Here is a 15,309-nt window from a genome sequence, read left to right on the forward strand (position 1 = left end):
TCTTTTGAATGTTGAATCTCAACCGAGAGTCCTAGTGCAATCAACATGCCTATCATCTGGTTTTCGTTCTAATCCAGTCTCATCAATACAGGCTCATCCACGAAAAGTTTTTATACACACACTGCAGATCATTTTGGAAAACGAAGCAAGTTTACAGTAAAATTGAATATCTGATCCAAATTTTCAAGAGCATATTAGTTTGATCATTCCCTCAAATATACCTCTCAATTTGAACAGCCACGATTAAATTATATCTTACAGAAATCTTTCCTTCACCTCTTGTGTAACAACATACTCGAGAACAACTGTCTCTGAACATTTATTGAGGTCTGGAATTCGCATTAGCCTTTTGAAGTCCCACCAAATTCTTCTAAGAGGCGCTCGATGGTCTTTCTCGATGTGACCTTGTCAATCTCAAATGCTTGCATCTCTGCTCCAAGACCTGCACGAGCACCATGAGGAAGTTTAACACCATCATGGCACCATAACGCAATTTAAAATTAACCATCTTTTCAATCCCGGATGATGTGTAGCAATTAAAACGAAAAAATACACAATTTTTTAGCAAGAACAATAAAGAAACCAAAGAAAAACAACTGGAGTTTCTACGTCTCACAATTTTCTGGCAATAATGAGTTTAGTCAGAATCGATGAGATCATTATTGCTACAAACCTCTTTATATGAATGCCAGTCAGCAGGATGAAGACAACCAAGTATGTATTTCTAACCTACTCTTCCAGAGATCTCAAGTTGGACTAAAATTCCCAATTTTTCCGGCCACACAAACTGTAGTGCGTGGCCTGTATTATTTTGAAGTGATTCTTACCTGACTGATGAATGGCTTTGAGAGGCAGTTGGGAATCACTTGAGTCGAAGAAAAACAGCAGATTTTTCATGAGCTCCACTGACTCAGCAGCCACTAGGATCTCTCTCTGTATTCGACCACATACATGGACAATGTCAGAGCCTCTACGATAAGATAGTAAAACGCTACACAACCCTTTTTCTAGACAACATATTCAGTTTGTTCTAAAAAAAGACCAGAGACTGTGACTGCAGCAAAATATGTATGGATACTCAGAGAGTCGGTGGATTACTTATTATTGAGTGCATACTTGGCTCATTTTGTTTAAAGTACTCCCCATCCCATGAGGAAAGAAATGCCAAAAGGCCCTTAGATGAGCACTTGGCAGTCCAAAATTAGGATACAAAATTGCAATCACATCAAAGTCAAACACAGAAGTTTGAGTTGTTCGAACATCGAAGTTACAATAGACTCTCAAATGATCAATCCTTAACCCACTCGAAGCTTTGGCTTTATTAATCATGACTCACAAAGGAAATGATTCAAACCCTCTTTGAAATAGGTTCGTTTTAAATTAAGCCCCGGGGCATGCCAGATCATTAATGGGTAGAACACGCATTAAAAAAAAAAAGAGAAAATGTCAAATATAACTTATATTAGCACGTCTCTAACCTTGAAGTTCCTTTTCGAATCATAATACCCAGAAACAACCATGAGAAGCCGGAGTTTCTCCATCTCTGAAATTAACAATAAAAACAATGAAAATGCACAAAAAAATTTAAATATCTTTATACTTTAAAGTTTAAACACAAAAAGAATGTCTTTATAGTTTAAACAATGAAATTCATCAAAGTAGTTTGGAACAGGGAAAACAAGAATAAAAGACGTGTAAGTTACTGGCGACAAAAAACTACCGGCAAGATAATATCTTCAAAATTATAGGATGTTACTTCCGTTATTATCAACATAAAAGGAAAGTAAATAATTGAAGTGAGATTGGATTAAAGGTCGACCTATACTATCCGAATTAATGAACAAGCTGACTATTAAAGGCTTCAATACTTCTATTTCCTGCAATATGATAAATGTTTATGGTTCAACTATCTCACGAGAATTTAGTGGATGAAAATCATACACTTACGTTGGAAATTTTTAACTTCATGCGCTGAGGTGTTCTCATGTTGAAGAAGCTGTGCAATTGGCATTCCAATGGAACTCATCCCAACTTGTGATGTTCTAGCACTAGGACCCTCCGGTTTACCTGTTTCAACAACTATTATGTTAGCAGAAGGATATTCCATTACATTGAAGAGCGAAAAGAAATCCCAAGACAAGCTTAAAAGGACTAAGGTTAGTTCAAGTCCAGACCTGCTCTTGTCCACTTTTTGAAATCCTTGCGTAATATATCACCAACCTTGAGATCAGATACATCATACATTTTGTATCTCACTGAAAATCAAAAGTTAAATATAGAGGAAGTCGTTTTAAATAAAGTAAATGAAAACAAAAGATAGGCACGTCATGGACACAATACATACATAACTGGTAAAGGCCGTTGAACCCAAAGCGACCAGCACCATGAATTAACAGTGTAGCCATGTACTTATCTTTGATTGAACACTGAGAACCACACAAGTTTGTGGAGTCTAAAAGGATGGCAGCTAACTGCAAGAAATAGGAATTCCAGAGAAAAAAAAATGTAAAAAGGCAATGGAGGGAAAACTAAAGTCTAAAGTTGAGTATTTCATGGCAAACCAAGATATCAACTACCGATCCCCCCAACCTCACAACCCAGCAACTTAAATGGCTGGCCTACAATATAAGGGTTAAGGATTTGACTACCTATCTTAGGCTACGAGCCGAATCCTGGAAAAGAAAATGTGGAATAGGTACCATCATGCTATACAAGAGCCAATAACTAATAAAATATGAAGTCCAGCAATGTGCTGAAAAGAAAAAAATATGAAATCCATGGAAAATTTTCTACTAGCAGTAAATTACAATTGACTGAGGTAGCCAAAGATGGACGCAGAAAAAACGTGGGAGGTTTTTAACTCGTTGCTGCAAAGTACATGGTCTCTATGGTGGAGCATGAACGGGACACAGAGAGAGAGAGAGAGAGAGAGAGAGAGAGAGAGAGCTGAAAACAGTGCACCAAGAAATAGGTCTTTTAGGTCTTGAAATAAGTTGTTTACATTTTACAGCATGAAAAAGGAAAAAGAAAGGTACCAAAAGTCTGCTGAATCCTTGTCCAGCCAAAATCTCAGGTAAAATCAGAGAAAACTTCTCAGCAACAACTGTGCAGCATGAGCTATCCTGTTTAGATAACACGATAATCAGGATATTCATTCATGTTAAGGACAATAGGGACAAAGGAAGCCACTAAGGTTACAATGCATAGGTTTCAATCAATACTTCTGCTACAGTAACACTCTTAACCCAGGGATATACAGATTCTCCCTGTAAAACAAGACAAAATCTTATATTAGGCAACTTTTAGCTACATTGAACGTGTCAGCAAGTAGTAGGATAAGCTTAAACGCATCCGCTTTGATTTCAGCAAATCACCTGTTTGCAATTGAAAAATTCAACTACTGCCTCTTTCAATCCCTGATATAGGAAGAAAAGAGTATGAATCATTTCCCATGGTAAAATAAAATTTCAAGTATATCCCAATTTTTGGAATTTGATTTACCTCTTGCTTGGCTGGGAGCTTGTGGCCATTTAATAGAACTATTTTAAGACTCCCAAATAGATCATAATATGACAGATCAATCTGCTCAAAATTTCACGGTGAAAGGTAAACACATAAGTTGAACAGGCATGCCATAATTGAAAAGTTATATTTCAGGACGCAACTGGTCACAGGTAAAGTTGAAAAATTAGAGAGAAAAAGAATCCACATAAGTAATCTGTAAAACCGCATGATTCATACGTGATTCAACAATAGGGATGTTCCACATTTCATCACAATATACACAGGATGGGTATAAGTGATACTCATGGAATATAAGCAGCAAGGAATAAACAAAATTTCCAAAAAACAAAATAAAAAGAATCTGCAGGTGCAGCATTTTTGTATTAAGTCAGTTCTTGGAATATCATTGCTTATCAGCACTAATCTACCCAAGTGAAAGAAAATAGGAGACCACAGTATAACATTAGTCAATAGAACGTACCTCATCCACAAAGATTAAGGACGACTGATCAATTTGACAAAAATCAAGTAACCATTTGAGTTCAGCTTGAGAATTTATGTCTGACCTCTTCATGTTGATAACAGGCACTGTACACAACTGGTCACATTTTTGTGTTTCATTCAGGTAGAAGGCATAAGTGATGGTTGAAACAATGGATCCAACATCTGCAAATTGTCCAAGAGTGGCAAAAATGTATACTCTGACATCAATTCACAAATTTGGCTGAAAGAAATAGAAAATCACAATGAACCTCCTGAAACACATATTATCAGCATTGCAATACAGTGTTTCTGACATTTTTTAAATTTGTATTAACAAAAGATATGGACTTATATAGTATTAGACTTGATAACAATTCAAATGATTTCCAATGAATTTTGGATATTCAGGGCACATAGCTGTCTTGTCAACGTTGTCATGAATTGGGTTTGAAACTCATATTGTAGTACAATGTGGTCTCTTATTTACAAATGTAAATTTCAAAAGAAATGATACAGAGATTACAAAAGGAGAAGTACAAAAAACTTGGAAAGGAGATTTAAAGGCAGGCATTACCAGCAATATCTTGAGCCATTACAACGTGTAAGAATTTTCCCGGGACACCGGCATTAACTTCATCCTTTGTGGCTTTGAGAAACAAATTAAGCCTGTAAATGCTTGGACACGACGCAACAATTTCAAACTGCGGTGAGTCCCCACTATAAAACGATGCAGCAGACTGAGGAAGTGAAACAGTATACAGGTTTTCTTTCCTTCTATTCACCCTGAATGATTTCCCACTTGTGACACTTGCTAGACCATTTACTCTACCATGCCTATGATCATTTGCTTCAATGGCAGGCTCATTTAATGTCCTCAAATCAAAGCTAAAAGCTGACTGAGCATTAGCGAACGCAAATGAAGCAGTTTTACCAATTTTCGCCCCTTCAAAGGGCTTAAGAACACTATCATCAGAGAATGGAACTTGCCCTTTTCTTGTGAGTGTGTTACCAATATCCGACGTGGTACGAGAAATGTTCCGACTTCCATGGATTGCCGGAAAATCAACAGTAGGTGGGCTAGGATTCTGATCATCAAGCCTCAAAAGGCCATCGAAAAACGGGTTATGTCTGGCACGGCTGTATGGCTCCTCCACCTACAAATAACATCAATGGGCACAATTTTAAGTACAATTTCAATAGCAAAACGAACAGAGGCTTCCTCTTTTACTCAGTACTTCCCAAATTCAAACCCTCTCTCCTACTCTTAGTAATATCGTTCAAAATACAAAAAATACCGAAACGAAAAGGTTAAGGATCAAATGAACTTGAGTGTCAGACTGACCTGATTGGGCTGCCCAACAGCTCTGGGACTGGGACTCCTGGACCTCATGGTTCTGAATAGCAATACAAGAAAGCGCCAGGCAAATGGTGTTGCAGTTTTGAAGGCGTGAAAGGCCGGCAGAATCCGTGACTAAAACAAGAGCACAAGACGCCATGGGAAGCCTTGTGAAATCCGCCATAATCTTAGCAGAGCTCAACAGCTTAGGAAACAGAGTCTTTAGACAAAGACAAAAGTGTCAAACTTTTCAGCTTAAATTTCACTGCGCCTCACTAATCGATTAACGGATGAAGTTAAACAATAATTCAAAAATAACCCAATAAAAAGGGCCTTTTGTTTGTTTTTTTTCTGGGTGGAACATTTTCAGAGTTTTGACGAGAAAAAAACCATAACTTTTTCTCAGCTGCCAATCGCATCTCATCCCACCCAGCTGCCGCGTCTATCGAACCCATCGAGCGCGAACCCAATACGCGTCTGAGCTTCAGTTCCAACGCCCCGACTCCCTGACCATCCTCGTCGAGGGGACCGGCTCCAAGCGGCGGGAAAGAAGGGACCTTTAAGTCATCGACTCTCAAAAGGGTAATATTTTTTTTTTAACTATTTTCCAATCTTCTAATCTGGGTGTGGCTTATTTTCCAATTTTATAATCTGGGTTTGGCTTATTTGCCGTTGCTTTCACTTGGGTTTTCTATTTGTTGTATCCTTGTGAATGGTTTTTAATGCTCTGTTTGGCTGCTAGGAAAACGTAAGAAAACGTAACATATTTTATGATACTCGTTTAATTCAGTCGTTTTACTTCTTTCAGTTGTGATGGACATTCCTCTGCCTATTAGTAAATTAGCTCTACATTTGGTTAACCACGATGACAAGTAAGCTCACCTTATCTTAAAGACATTAGTTTTTAGCTTGCAGTAGAAAATGCATTACCTTTTAGTTTCCGGAGAATTGAATTTGTTTGTAAATTGCAAACATGGATGTTAATGCTGACAAAATTCGTACCATAAGGTGTAATGTTCTTGGAAATATGGTAGCTCACTCTTTCTCTCTCTAAACTAGGGACAAGAAATACGTAGTCCTAGTAGCAACTGGAAGTTTCAATCCTCCTACCTATATGCATTTACGGATGATGGGTAAGTTGTGGCACAAACTAAATTTCTTTCTCATTTCACAGCTAAATTGTGTATTTACATATATGCAAATTGCGCTCTCTTTATGAACCGGGTCATGGCCTCATAGATTTCATTTTCTACTTGCGGCTTTAGAATCTTTTGCTCAGTTTTCAGTGGAAATTGCAGTGTCTAATGTATATTTTGATCAATTTTGTTGTTGTCAACGGAGCTGGCAAGAGATGCCCTGAATTCGGAAGGCTTTTGTGTTGTTGGAGCTTATATTTCACCTGTCAATGATGCATACAACAAGAAGGTATGTAACCTGTACTAGCGTCTCTGTAGGCATCGGAGTAGAAGGTGCTTTCATATGCCCATGGTTAAGGGTGCACAATATGCCTAACAAAGTTCGAAAATGAGAATACATTAGGTAGTTTGTTGCATGACCCCTTTTAACCATGGTTGTAGAAGCAACGTAGTGATCCCATTTTGTTATTGCACAGATTACTTGGATTATTTGTGATCTCAATTCTGAAGTTTACTTCCTCCTTATCCCACTTAAGTGCTGTAATTAAATCACATAATCAGACATGTTATATCCCTCATTTGCCACAAACTGACATTGTGACTTGGCTGGCTATGTAGGGCCTTATATCTGCTGAACACCGTGTACAGTTATGTCATCTTGCCTGTAAGGGTTCAGAGTTTATAATGGTTGATCAATGGGAGGTATATCCGCCTCTCTCTCCACTATACAAATTCTTTAGAATCTTAGATGATGCTTCTGTAGTGCAGTTCTATGTCTTATGTATTTACTACCACAAGGGTTCTGTGTACTTATATATAGAAGTTATAAACCAATTTTACAGGCAAGACAAAGTAGCTTCCAGCGCACCTTAACTGTTCTATCTAGAGTCAAGGGTTTCATATCTGAGGCTGGGCTGATACCAAGTGGTAAGATCTTCAAAACTGTTATCCCTTGTTTTCCTTTGAACGATATAGCTAATTATTATTTATCCTCACACAGGCTGTTCTTTTGTAAAATTATATGTATGCAAAAGTGCAAATAGACAGTTGTAGATGTAAAGCACATTTACACACCCAGAACTTATGGCTGTAACGTTCTAGGAAGTGTGTCAGAAACGACGCTTGTCATAGTGGTGCTTGAAACCCTGTTTTCTAGATTAAGGAGTTATATGCTCCAGACACTCTTTGTCATTTCAACATATGGTATCTTAAGGCTCTTATTCCATGGATCTGTTAGCTAGAAAATAAAATTTAAAAAAGGCTCTTATTTTTTACTAAAAAGAGCTCTTATTTCATGATAAGCTGCAGTGCTGACACTAATCACAAATTTAGTTTTACAGACTTTTTTGTGTAGTCAATTTGATGCATGACCATTCTGAACCTGGTTTGCAGTTCTACTTCATCATAATTTGGAGGCAATATGATTGATTTCTGTGTCTTGCTCTTGATAGATTCCCTTAAGTGCATGCTTGTCTGTGGTTCTGATCTACTCCACTCTTTTGGCATTCCTGGATTTTGGATTCCTGAGCAGGTACGTCTATATTCTATATTACAGTGGCCATGTATGGTTAATTCGTATAAGATAATCATCTCATTTCTTAGTATTATTACCATGCTGCAGATTAAAATGACTTCATCTGGAGAGTTATACTTGTTTTAGTTCAGTAGCTTACATGTGAAAGTGCTATTCACATCAAAAGGTGGTGAATAGTTCTTAGGACTTAGGAGAAGATTCTATCTTAATTTCCAACAATTATGCACGAATGGATTTTATATTGCTTGACTAGAAATTAACCAATCGTTTAGTGGATCTTTGTTGTGTAATATAAAGTAACATAATTCTTCAATTGGGGTAGGGTTTAAAACTTTTCAATTAGTTGTTTGTGGTTCAAGCAGATGGTAACCCACCATATTCTTGCCCTTATTTATCAGGTGAGGAGCATATGCAGAGATTACGGTGTGGTTTGCATTCGCAGGGATGGACAAGATGTTGACAAGATTATATCAAATGACGAAATTTTGACAGAGAACAAGGTATGTTGATTTACCATTGTTTTCGTGCTCATGGTGAATTGTAAATTTGTAATAATAATCAAACTCTCGTTCAGTGGCATGTCATTGGGTTTTTAGCTACACCTATATTAGTTTAACTACCGCCCAAAATGATGTTATTGTCGTGCAATTTTTAAGTCTGATTCCTGTATACAAGTTATCCAGATTATTCGAATCGTACTTTGCAAGGGTAGAACTGGTATAAATTGAAAAGCAAAACATTTGTTGCCTGAACAGTTTTGATTTGAAGCTTCCCATAGTCCATTGCTTCTGGTCTCTTTGATGTTTGTTGCTAAACCTTTTCTTTTATTACAGGGTAACATAAAAGTGGTGGATGAACTTGTACCAAACCAAATAAGTTCGACGAGAGTAAGGTAAGGCAATCTGATTCCTTGACAGAAATATTAATGGGATTGTAGAACTAACAATTTACTTGCTCTTCAGGGATTGCATCTCAAGAGGATTGTCAATAAAATATCTGACTGCAGATGAAGTAATTGATTACATTAGAGATCATCATCTGTACTTGAACACGAATGACAAATGACGGTAATGTCTTCATCAAAAGTAAGTTGTTACATGTTTATTAGATCATTATGTAGAAAGCAGAAACCAGTAATTAATTGATCGATACTGCACATTGTTAGCAACGGAGTAGAGACATCTTAACCTTTCCGCACTACTTTATATTTCGTGTTCATTCGTTTGTACTTCTACTTGGCTAACAAAACTGCAGTAGAACAGAAAGATCCTTATGTTGCAACTGTGTCAAGTGTTGTTGAGCGTCAATAAAAATCTCGAAACCATTTTTACGTTCACTCTTAACTGTAAACTATAGTGATGTTCTGGCTTCTGAAGGATCAATTTGTGAATGGCCGCACCAATAAACTACATAGTTTGTATATGTTATATTCCAACTACAATCTGATTAGAAAGTCATTCAGAACGTGATACAAAAAAGAAAAAAGAAAAAAACGGTGTTTATTGCAGAATCTGTAGGGTCGATTAGAAAAATACAAGTTTGAAATGCTGCTTGGTATTGAATTGCTACGCGTTTTACGCCGTGCGCAAAGAAGTACTAAACAGAGTAGGTATCAGTCTGGTATGATTGGGGCCGAAAACTTGAATTCAGAAAGAATCTCAAGTTTTTGTAGTACGAACAAGGAAAAAAAGAGGCAGTTGGGTGCCCGCGGTTGACTCAAGTGACCCTAGACCGCGCCCAGTAGGGGCCATTTTGTTTTTTGTTTGATCCACGGGTAGAGGTCCTTTTCTTTGCTAAGGTTTTCCGAGTTGTTAATTAGCGGAGGCAGAATGGCTGAAGATGTAAGATTTCAATCCGTGATGTGAGTTTGACAACCCAAGCGAAGGTAATAGTTGAAGGCAATGCTCCACAATCCACATGACATGGGATTTCTACCGTTTGTGCACTGTGATTTTACTCCTAGACAGAGACCAATAGGCTAGCTCAACCTTGTCTTTTCATTTTTCTTGTCAAACTTTAACTCAGTCCACTTAGCACGGTCTTACAAGCGAAATTTCTAAAATGCGTCATCTATGACGTTTATCTCTAAATTTAACGATTTAGTTTTCTTTAAAGGACTCGCTTAAGTTCCCATTAACGAATAGTGGTCGACATGTTTTATCAAAAGGAAGCAAAGGAAATCCAAAAGCCAACATTTTTACGAAAAAGTTGTTTGCTAAGTTAGTATTGCTGTTTCCGATTCCGAAAGTAGGAAGTTTCAAATCCAAATATTTTTTGAAAAATTAGAGTGAAAATTGTAAACGCAGTAGAGGAAAGTATAATCCCTATGCATCCTGATGAGAATTGGATCCCTAGTGATTCCCTTCCCCCTTAACATTTAATAATTTAACTTACTAATGTTATCGTTTGTGCAAATAAAAAAAACACATGTATTAAAAAGGATAAGCATAATAGTAACCAAAAAATTAATTGAATTTATACATAAGTATATACTAAATATTAAAAAAACAAACAATATATTGCATATACAAATTATATTCCAAAAATTTTAAGATTGCTTCGATTAAAAAAATTTCGAATTTGAAAATTGTGATCTGAATCTAATATTTTAAAAAGAAAATTGGAAATATTATTTTCGATCTTATCCGTCCAAAAATCTACCCTTGATAACAATATTGACTAATGATGGTATTCCTGAACTTTGGCTTAATCCGAATAATTAGTGAAAGAAAAGTGCCAATCTTTTGACCCAATTGATTCATGCACTAGTGAGCTTTTTCACAATGATATTGACATATTTCATTGTGAATTATGAGTTGATCAGTTGTCAAAATCATCTCTGTTGGTCTTCATAGATACTCTTTATGTCCAAGAAAATAAGAATAATGTTGGTGGCTTACCAAAGAAAAAGATTACTGTTGCTGAATGGATTGTCGGTTTGGAAATTTAGAGAGAATAATATTCCCAATTAAAATGTAGACAAAAGTTGAAACAATTAATGTATGCCAACTTTGTTGTACAAGAGGAAGGTTAAATTAGACAACGTGGGATGGTGTGGGTCGTCCTTCTCCGCTAACGTTGATTAGAGATGTTTTTCCAGATGGTGCATGGATGCATGCGCAGTTCGACACAAATCATATAGCAAAACTTTATAGCTTTGTTTACTTGGTAACTTAACCTAAACTACAAAGAGTGAGATTCAAATTGAAATACATAAAGTAAACTACATTCCTCTAATTAACTATTGAAGTACATAGTTAAGTTTTGCACGATTAATACCAACAAATGCAATGCACTGAATCATACAATTAATATAAGGCTAATTTTTAGCTATGTCCCCAGAAACTCGATTTAATCTCAATTTGATCCATGTAAATAAAAAATCGTCACCTTACTCTCTGAAGCTCAAAGTTTGCTCCACTTTGTCCCTGGAACTCGATTTTGATCCCATTTTGCCCATGAAACTTGAAAATCGTTTTTATAAAATTCAAAATTTGCTTCATATTGCCTTAGGTTTGTTAATTTCTTATGTGGGTTTGATTTGGATGCACCAGGCTAATCATTTTTTTTTTTTTCATCTCTTCAATTTTTTTTAAACTTAATATCATCTGATTGTTGAATGTTAACGCATAGTGAAGATTTATAAGTAAATTTATTGCACATGTGACATAATCTTATTGGGTGCTGGGTCCACATATATTTCAAGAGGCGACCTATAAGTTTCAAGGAGAATATATAGCCCACAAGTCAAAGTAGAATTAATTTTGAATATCAGGGGTTAAAAATATAACTTTCACGTTACAGAAGCAAAATTAGATTGCAATGAAGTTCCAGGAAGAGGAACTAAAAATAAGCCTCGGTTTGATGTTACTATTTTCCAACATATTTTTGTATGATATGCGGTACGTGATATATTGAACCGGATATATAAAATAGTAATAAAGCGGAAAGGCAACAAGCACTCACCCTCTGCTGGTCCACCCTCTAAAAGCAGATAAATTGAAAGATCTTCGAGGGAGATCGGGAAAAAAAAAAAGCACACCTTAAAATTGGAGAAAAAGAATGGGGTCGATCATCGATCATGACAACAGTAAAAGCATGTTCTAGTTTCCATTTTCAAATTTTCCATAAAATCGGCGTAAATGGAGCTTATATTATGTTAGATGGACCGACCACTAAACTAATGGGTCCAACTGTGTGCTAATTTTAGATTGTTGGCTTAGTGGCTGTCCATTTTAACCATGTTACAACTGTGGAAAAATGAATATGTGGCCATTTAATTGGGGGACTGAGGAATCAAAATCATCATCCTGTTAGCTAGCTACGGTTGATCGATCTTTGACCTAGAAAGTTTGAAAATTTATGCATGCATGTGCACGCACGCATGCATGCTTCAAATTACAAATAGGAGAAGAGGAAGAGGATGCATGTTTGTCTCTGTTCAATGCAGATACAAACGATGTTCGTATGAAATTATCCGCGTTGGACTTTTCTACAATACCGTCTGGTACACGGACAGTTCTTATATTCACTCACACGTTTGGTATATATATAGAGTCTTGGTCTCCTAAACTTTATGGAATAAAATCGAACAGTAACTAATGATAGTTTTCTTGGATTACAGAGTTCAAGAAAACGGAACTCATATTAGATATTTGACGGAACTCATATTAGATATTTGTCTGAAGTAAGTAAAATTACCTTGGAAAATGTCTCTTAAGTTCTTCACGCGCATGGTATATGGTGTTCTGGTTCTGTGTTGGGTGAAGATGACTAGGATCCAATGGTGGTAGGGTTTTAAAGGAAGGGAAAACGTGAGTACTGCTGTACTGGCTATATACTGGAGATTATTATTAGAACAGTCGATAAATACTTTGGTTTCAAGAATCCTCCGAGTGTACCCAACAAACCTTGCTCAAAAGAAAAGAAGATAGAAAAGCATGGTAATTAAACAGGCTATAGGGGCCGACTCATTTTCCATGTGGCATAATTCATAGCTGACTAGCTTAACAAGTCGTCGTCACCCCCCCCCCCCCCCCCCCAACCCCCAAAATCCCCGAAAAAAATCCCTACTGACAGAGAGTCCTAACTGACTAGACAAACCCGCATGCATAAACAAATCCCATCATGTACTCAAATGAAAGCGGAGCATAAGAGTGATTAAGTACTTACATGGCACAGATCGTCACAAGAGATTCGCTATTCGCTAACACGAAAAGGCACAAAGTAAACTATTAAGATTACTGTAAATATCCTTACATAAAAGTGATGGTGGGACCCCTAGTTGCACATTTTCATTGAGAAAACTCTAGTGTAACTCATTTCTCAGCCATTTTTTTCTTTAAAAATTAAGACCAGCCGTGGTCAAGTCATGGCAGTCCACTTTTTCAGGGACTGTGAATACCTACTGAGGCATTTTAACGTTTCTTGACCATTATTATGTGACATAATAAATTGAATTTAAGATGAGCCGTGTAGTTTACCAACCTAGAATTCGCCTCAACCACCTCACATAACTTAAATATTTGGGTGGCGTATGCTGTCATTGCGCCGGTGTTACCCATAACTTTTTTATGTTTTTTGTTATAAAAACTCAGTAATATTTTGGTTGGAATACAATCCCATTCATCCGTGCCAAATATCTTGTTGATCCATTTTTAACATCTTCAAATTTTTTAAACATTTGTTTTATAATAAATATAAAAGAATTTTTTCAGCAATAAAATAGGGAGGGGGTTTAGAAGTGCAATGCCACTTCCTGATTCTAATTTATTTGATTTTCCAAATCTCCTTTGTGATAGTTTTTAAATGAGAATTCCTCTCAAAAGGAAAGTGCATCAAAAGTACAAGCACTGTACATGGAAGGAAAATCTCTCCACTCATATATAGGCCGATGGCTCTATCCTCTATATATAGAGTTTACACATCACTTCAGTCTTCATCTCTCTCTCTCTCTCTCTCTCTCTCTCTCTCTCTCTCTCTCTCTTATGAGTTTTTCTTTACATATATACGTTTCTACGGCGATCAAAGAGGAAGCTTCGCTTGGACGTAGAGGCTGCAGTAAAAGGTGACTTGGGTTATGCCTGGCTCCCTGTATGCCACAAGCAGAAGTTCAATCTGTTTCTCGATTGGCTATTGCGGGTGGCGTATGAGGAGTCAAGCATAGTTTCTCCTTTTCTTTTAATCATCTTGCATTCTGCGTTTTCTTGCACATATAAGATTTGAATTCTTTGGTAGTCATATTTGAACCATCTCCATCTTGCTGGTGTACGCATGTTTTTTTAAATTTTTTATACATAATACTTGATTTAATTAAACTGTTCATATATGTTGACTTCATAATATTGTACGGTATCTGTAAACGAACTGAGGCATCTAAGTACCTGGTCAGTTGAGAGAGTAGAATGTTGATGATAAAGGTAAACGTGGTTGATGCCATAACCTTGCATTGAGCGTTTTAGTATCGTTCTTTGATACTATAATCTTTCCTTCAACATTTAAAACTTATTATTCTTAAGAAAAGAGAGGAGGATGCGAAACTATTACAATAATTTAAGAGATAGAGAGTTTCGAACTCGGGACGCATATTTGGAAATCAAATACTCTATCTACTAAGATATTGAACTATATATACTCCTTCAATATTTGAATATTCGGGTTAATTTTTATGCTATATATAGTCTCCCAAAACCTATTTATATAAGATCAAAACTTTCTTGTAATAGGGGAATCCATCTTTCATACTTGTGATTGAAATGATGCAAATTAATCATGCAGTTCATGATAAAAAATAAATAAATAAATAAATTTTTTTTATTTTTTATGATGTATGGTGAATTTCGATCTTTGATGCGAAGTGATTTTTCATCTTTGAAGTCTCAAACCTACTTTAATGCTGTAAAGTACACATAACGAAATAAGAAACCCTGCTCACTTTCTCTTTCTTTTAGTCTTCTTTTAATTTCTCCATACTTATTTAATAGGGTATTTGGAAGTCCTTTTTCTCTGCACGTTGACAATGACAATTTTGTTGTCCTCTAAAAAAGTATTGCTGACTTTTCCTTTTCCATTACGCTGCATCCACCGCCACCATCACCAACAGTTTTGCTTTAATTAGTATCTGATTCCCGTTCGTTATGTGCCAAAGTTCTTGCTGTGATTGCTGCTAAAGAACCCTAGCTGCCGTCCTCTGAGTCTCTGACCTAAACAAAAGATGCTTTGAGAGATTATCATAGATTATGATTGATACAGAAATACGCTTTATTCCCACATAGCATATTTATTTTTTATTTTGTTATGCTTTTCCTGGGTAGGCA

The 15,309-nt window shown here is 36.4% G+C and overlaps 2 protein-coding genes across 2 annotated transcripts; one reads left to right on the forward strand and one right to left on the reverse strand.

Moving 5' to 3' along the window:
* Nucleotides 1-131: 131 nt before the first annotated feature.
* On the reverse strand, nucleotides 132-5,683 carry LOC137725501 (uncharacterized). Its single transcript, XM_068464214.2, has 13 exons — nucleotides 5,330-5,683; nucleotides 4,562-5,141; nucleotides 3,986-4,170; nucleotides 3,502-3,582; nucleotides 3,375-3,416; nucleotides 3,222-3,266; nucleotides 3,036-3,122; nucleotides 2,345-2,471; nucleotides 2,175-2,255; nucleotides 1,948-2,067; nucleotides 1,479-1,543; nucleotides 828-933; nucleotides 132-442 (listed from the first exon to the last, which is right to left on the reverse strand). The coding sequence occupies exons 1-13, from the start codon at nucleotides 5,375-5,377 to the stop codon at nucleotides 342-344; spliced, it is 1,668 nt and encodes a 555-aa protein (XP_068320315.1). The 5' UTR covers nucleotides 5,378-5,683; the 3' UTR covers nucleotides 132-341.
* Nucleotides 5,684-5,764: 81 nt separating this feature from the next.
* Nucleotides 5,765-9,329, forward strand: LOC137725502 (nicotinamide/nicotinic acid mononucleotide adenylyltransferase). The gene is made up of 10 exons (XM_068464215.2): nucleotides 5,765-5,905; nucleotides 6,132-6,195; nucleotides 6,383-6,454; nucleotides 6,661-6,748; nucleotides 7,078-7,161; nucleotides 7,302-7,386; nucleotides 7,911-7,990; nucleotides 8,392-8,493; nucleotides 8,827-8,885; nucleotides 8,956-9,329. Exons 2-10 carry the CDS (start codon nucleotides 6,137-6,139, stop codon nucleotides 9,056-9,058), a joined length of 732 nt encoding a protein of 243 aa, XP_068320316.1. The 5' UTR covers nucleotides 5,765-5,905; nucleotides 6,132-6,136; the 3' UTR covers nucleotides 9,059-9,329.
* Nucleotides 9,330-15,309: the final 5,980 nt, after the last annotated feature.

This window comes from Pyrus communis, chromosome 5 (assembly GCF_041283825.1).
Source record: "Pyrus communis isolate YQ-2024b chromosome 5, ASM4128382v1, whole genome shotgun sequence".
In the NCBI taxonomy this organism is placed as follows: domain Eukaryota; kingdom Viridiplantae; phylum Streptophyta; class Magnoliopsida; order Rosales; family Rosaceae; genus Pyrus; species Pyrus communis.

Coding starts and splice junctions, on each gene's coding strand:
- LOC137725502 (XM_068464215.2), top strand. CDS start 6,137: ATGGACATTCCTCTGCCTATTAGTAAATTAGCTCTACATTTGGTTAAC. Junction 6,749..7,077: donor ATGATGCATACAACAAGAAG/GTATGTAACCTG, acceptor CTGGCTATGTAG/GGCCTTATATCTGCTGAACA. Junction 7,162..7,301: donor TAATGGTTGATCAATGGGAG/GTATATCCGCCT, acceptor CCAATTTTACAG/GCAAGACAAAGTAGCTTCCA.
- LOC137725501 (XM_068464214.2), bottom strand. CDS start 5,377: ATGAGGTCCAGGAGTCCCAGTCCCAGAGCTGTTGGGCAGCCCAATCAG. Junction 3,583..3,985: donor CCTTAATCTTTGTGGATGAG/GTACGTTCTATT, acceptor AATTTTGAGCAG/ATTGATCTGTCATATTATGA. Junction 2,068..2,174: donor CAAAAAGTGGACAAGAGCAG/GTCTGGACTTGA, acceptor TTGTTGAAACAG/GTAAACCGGAGGGTCCTAGT.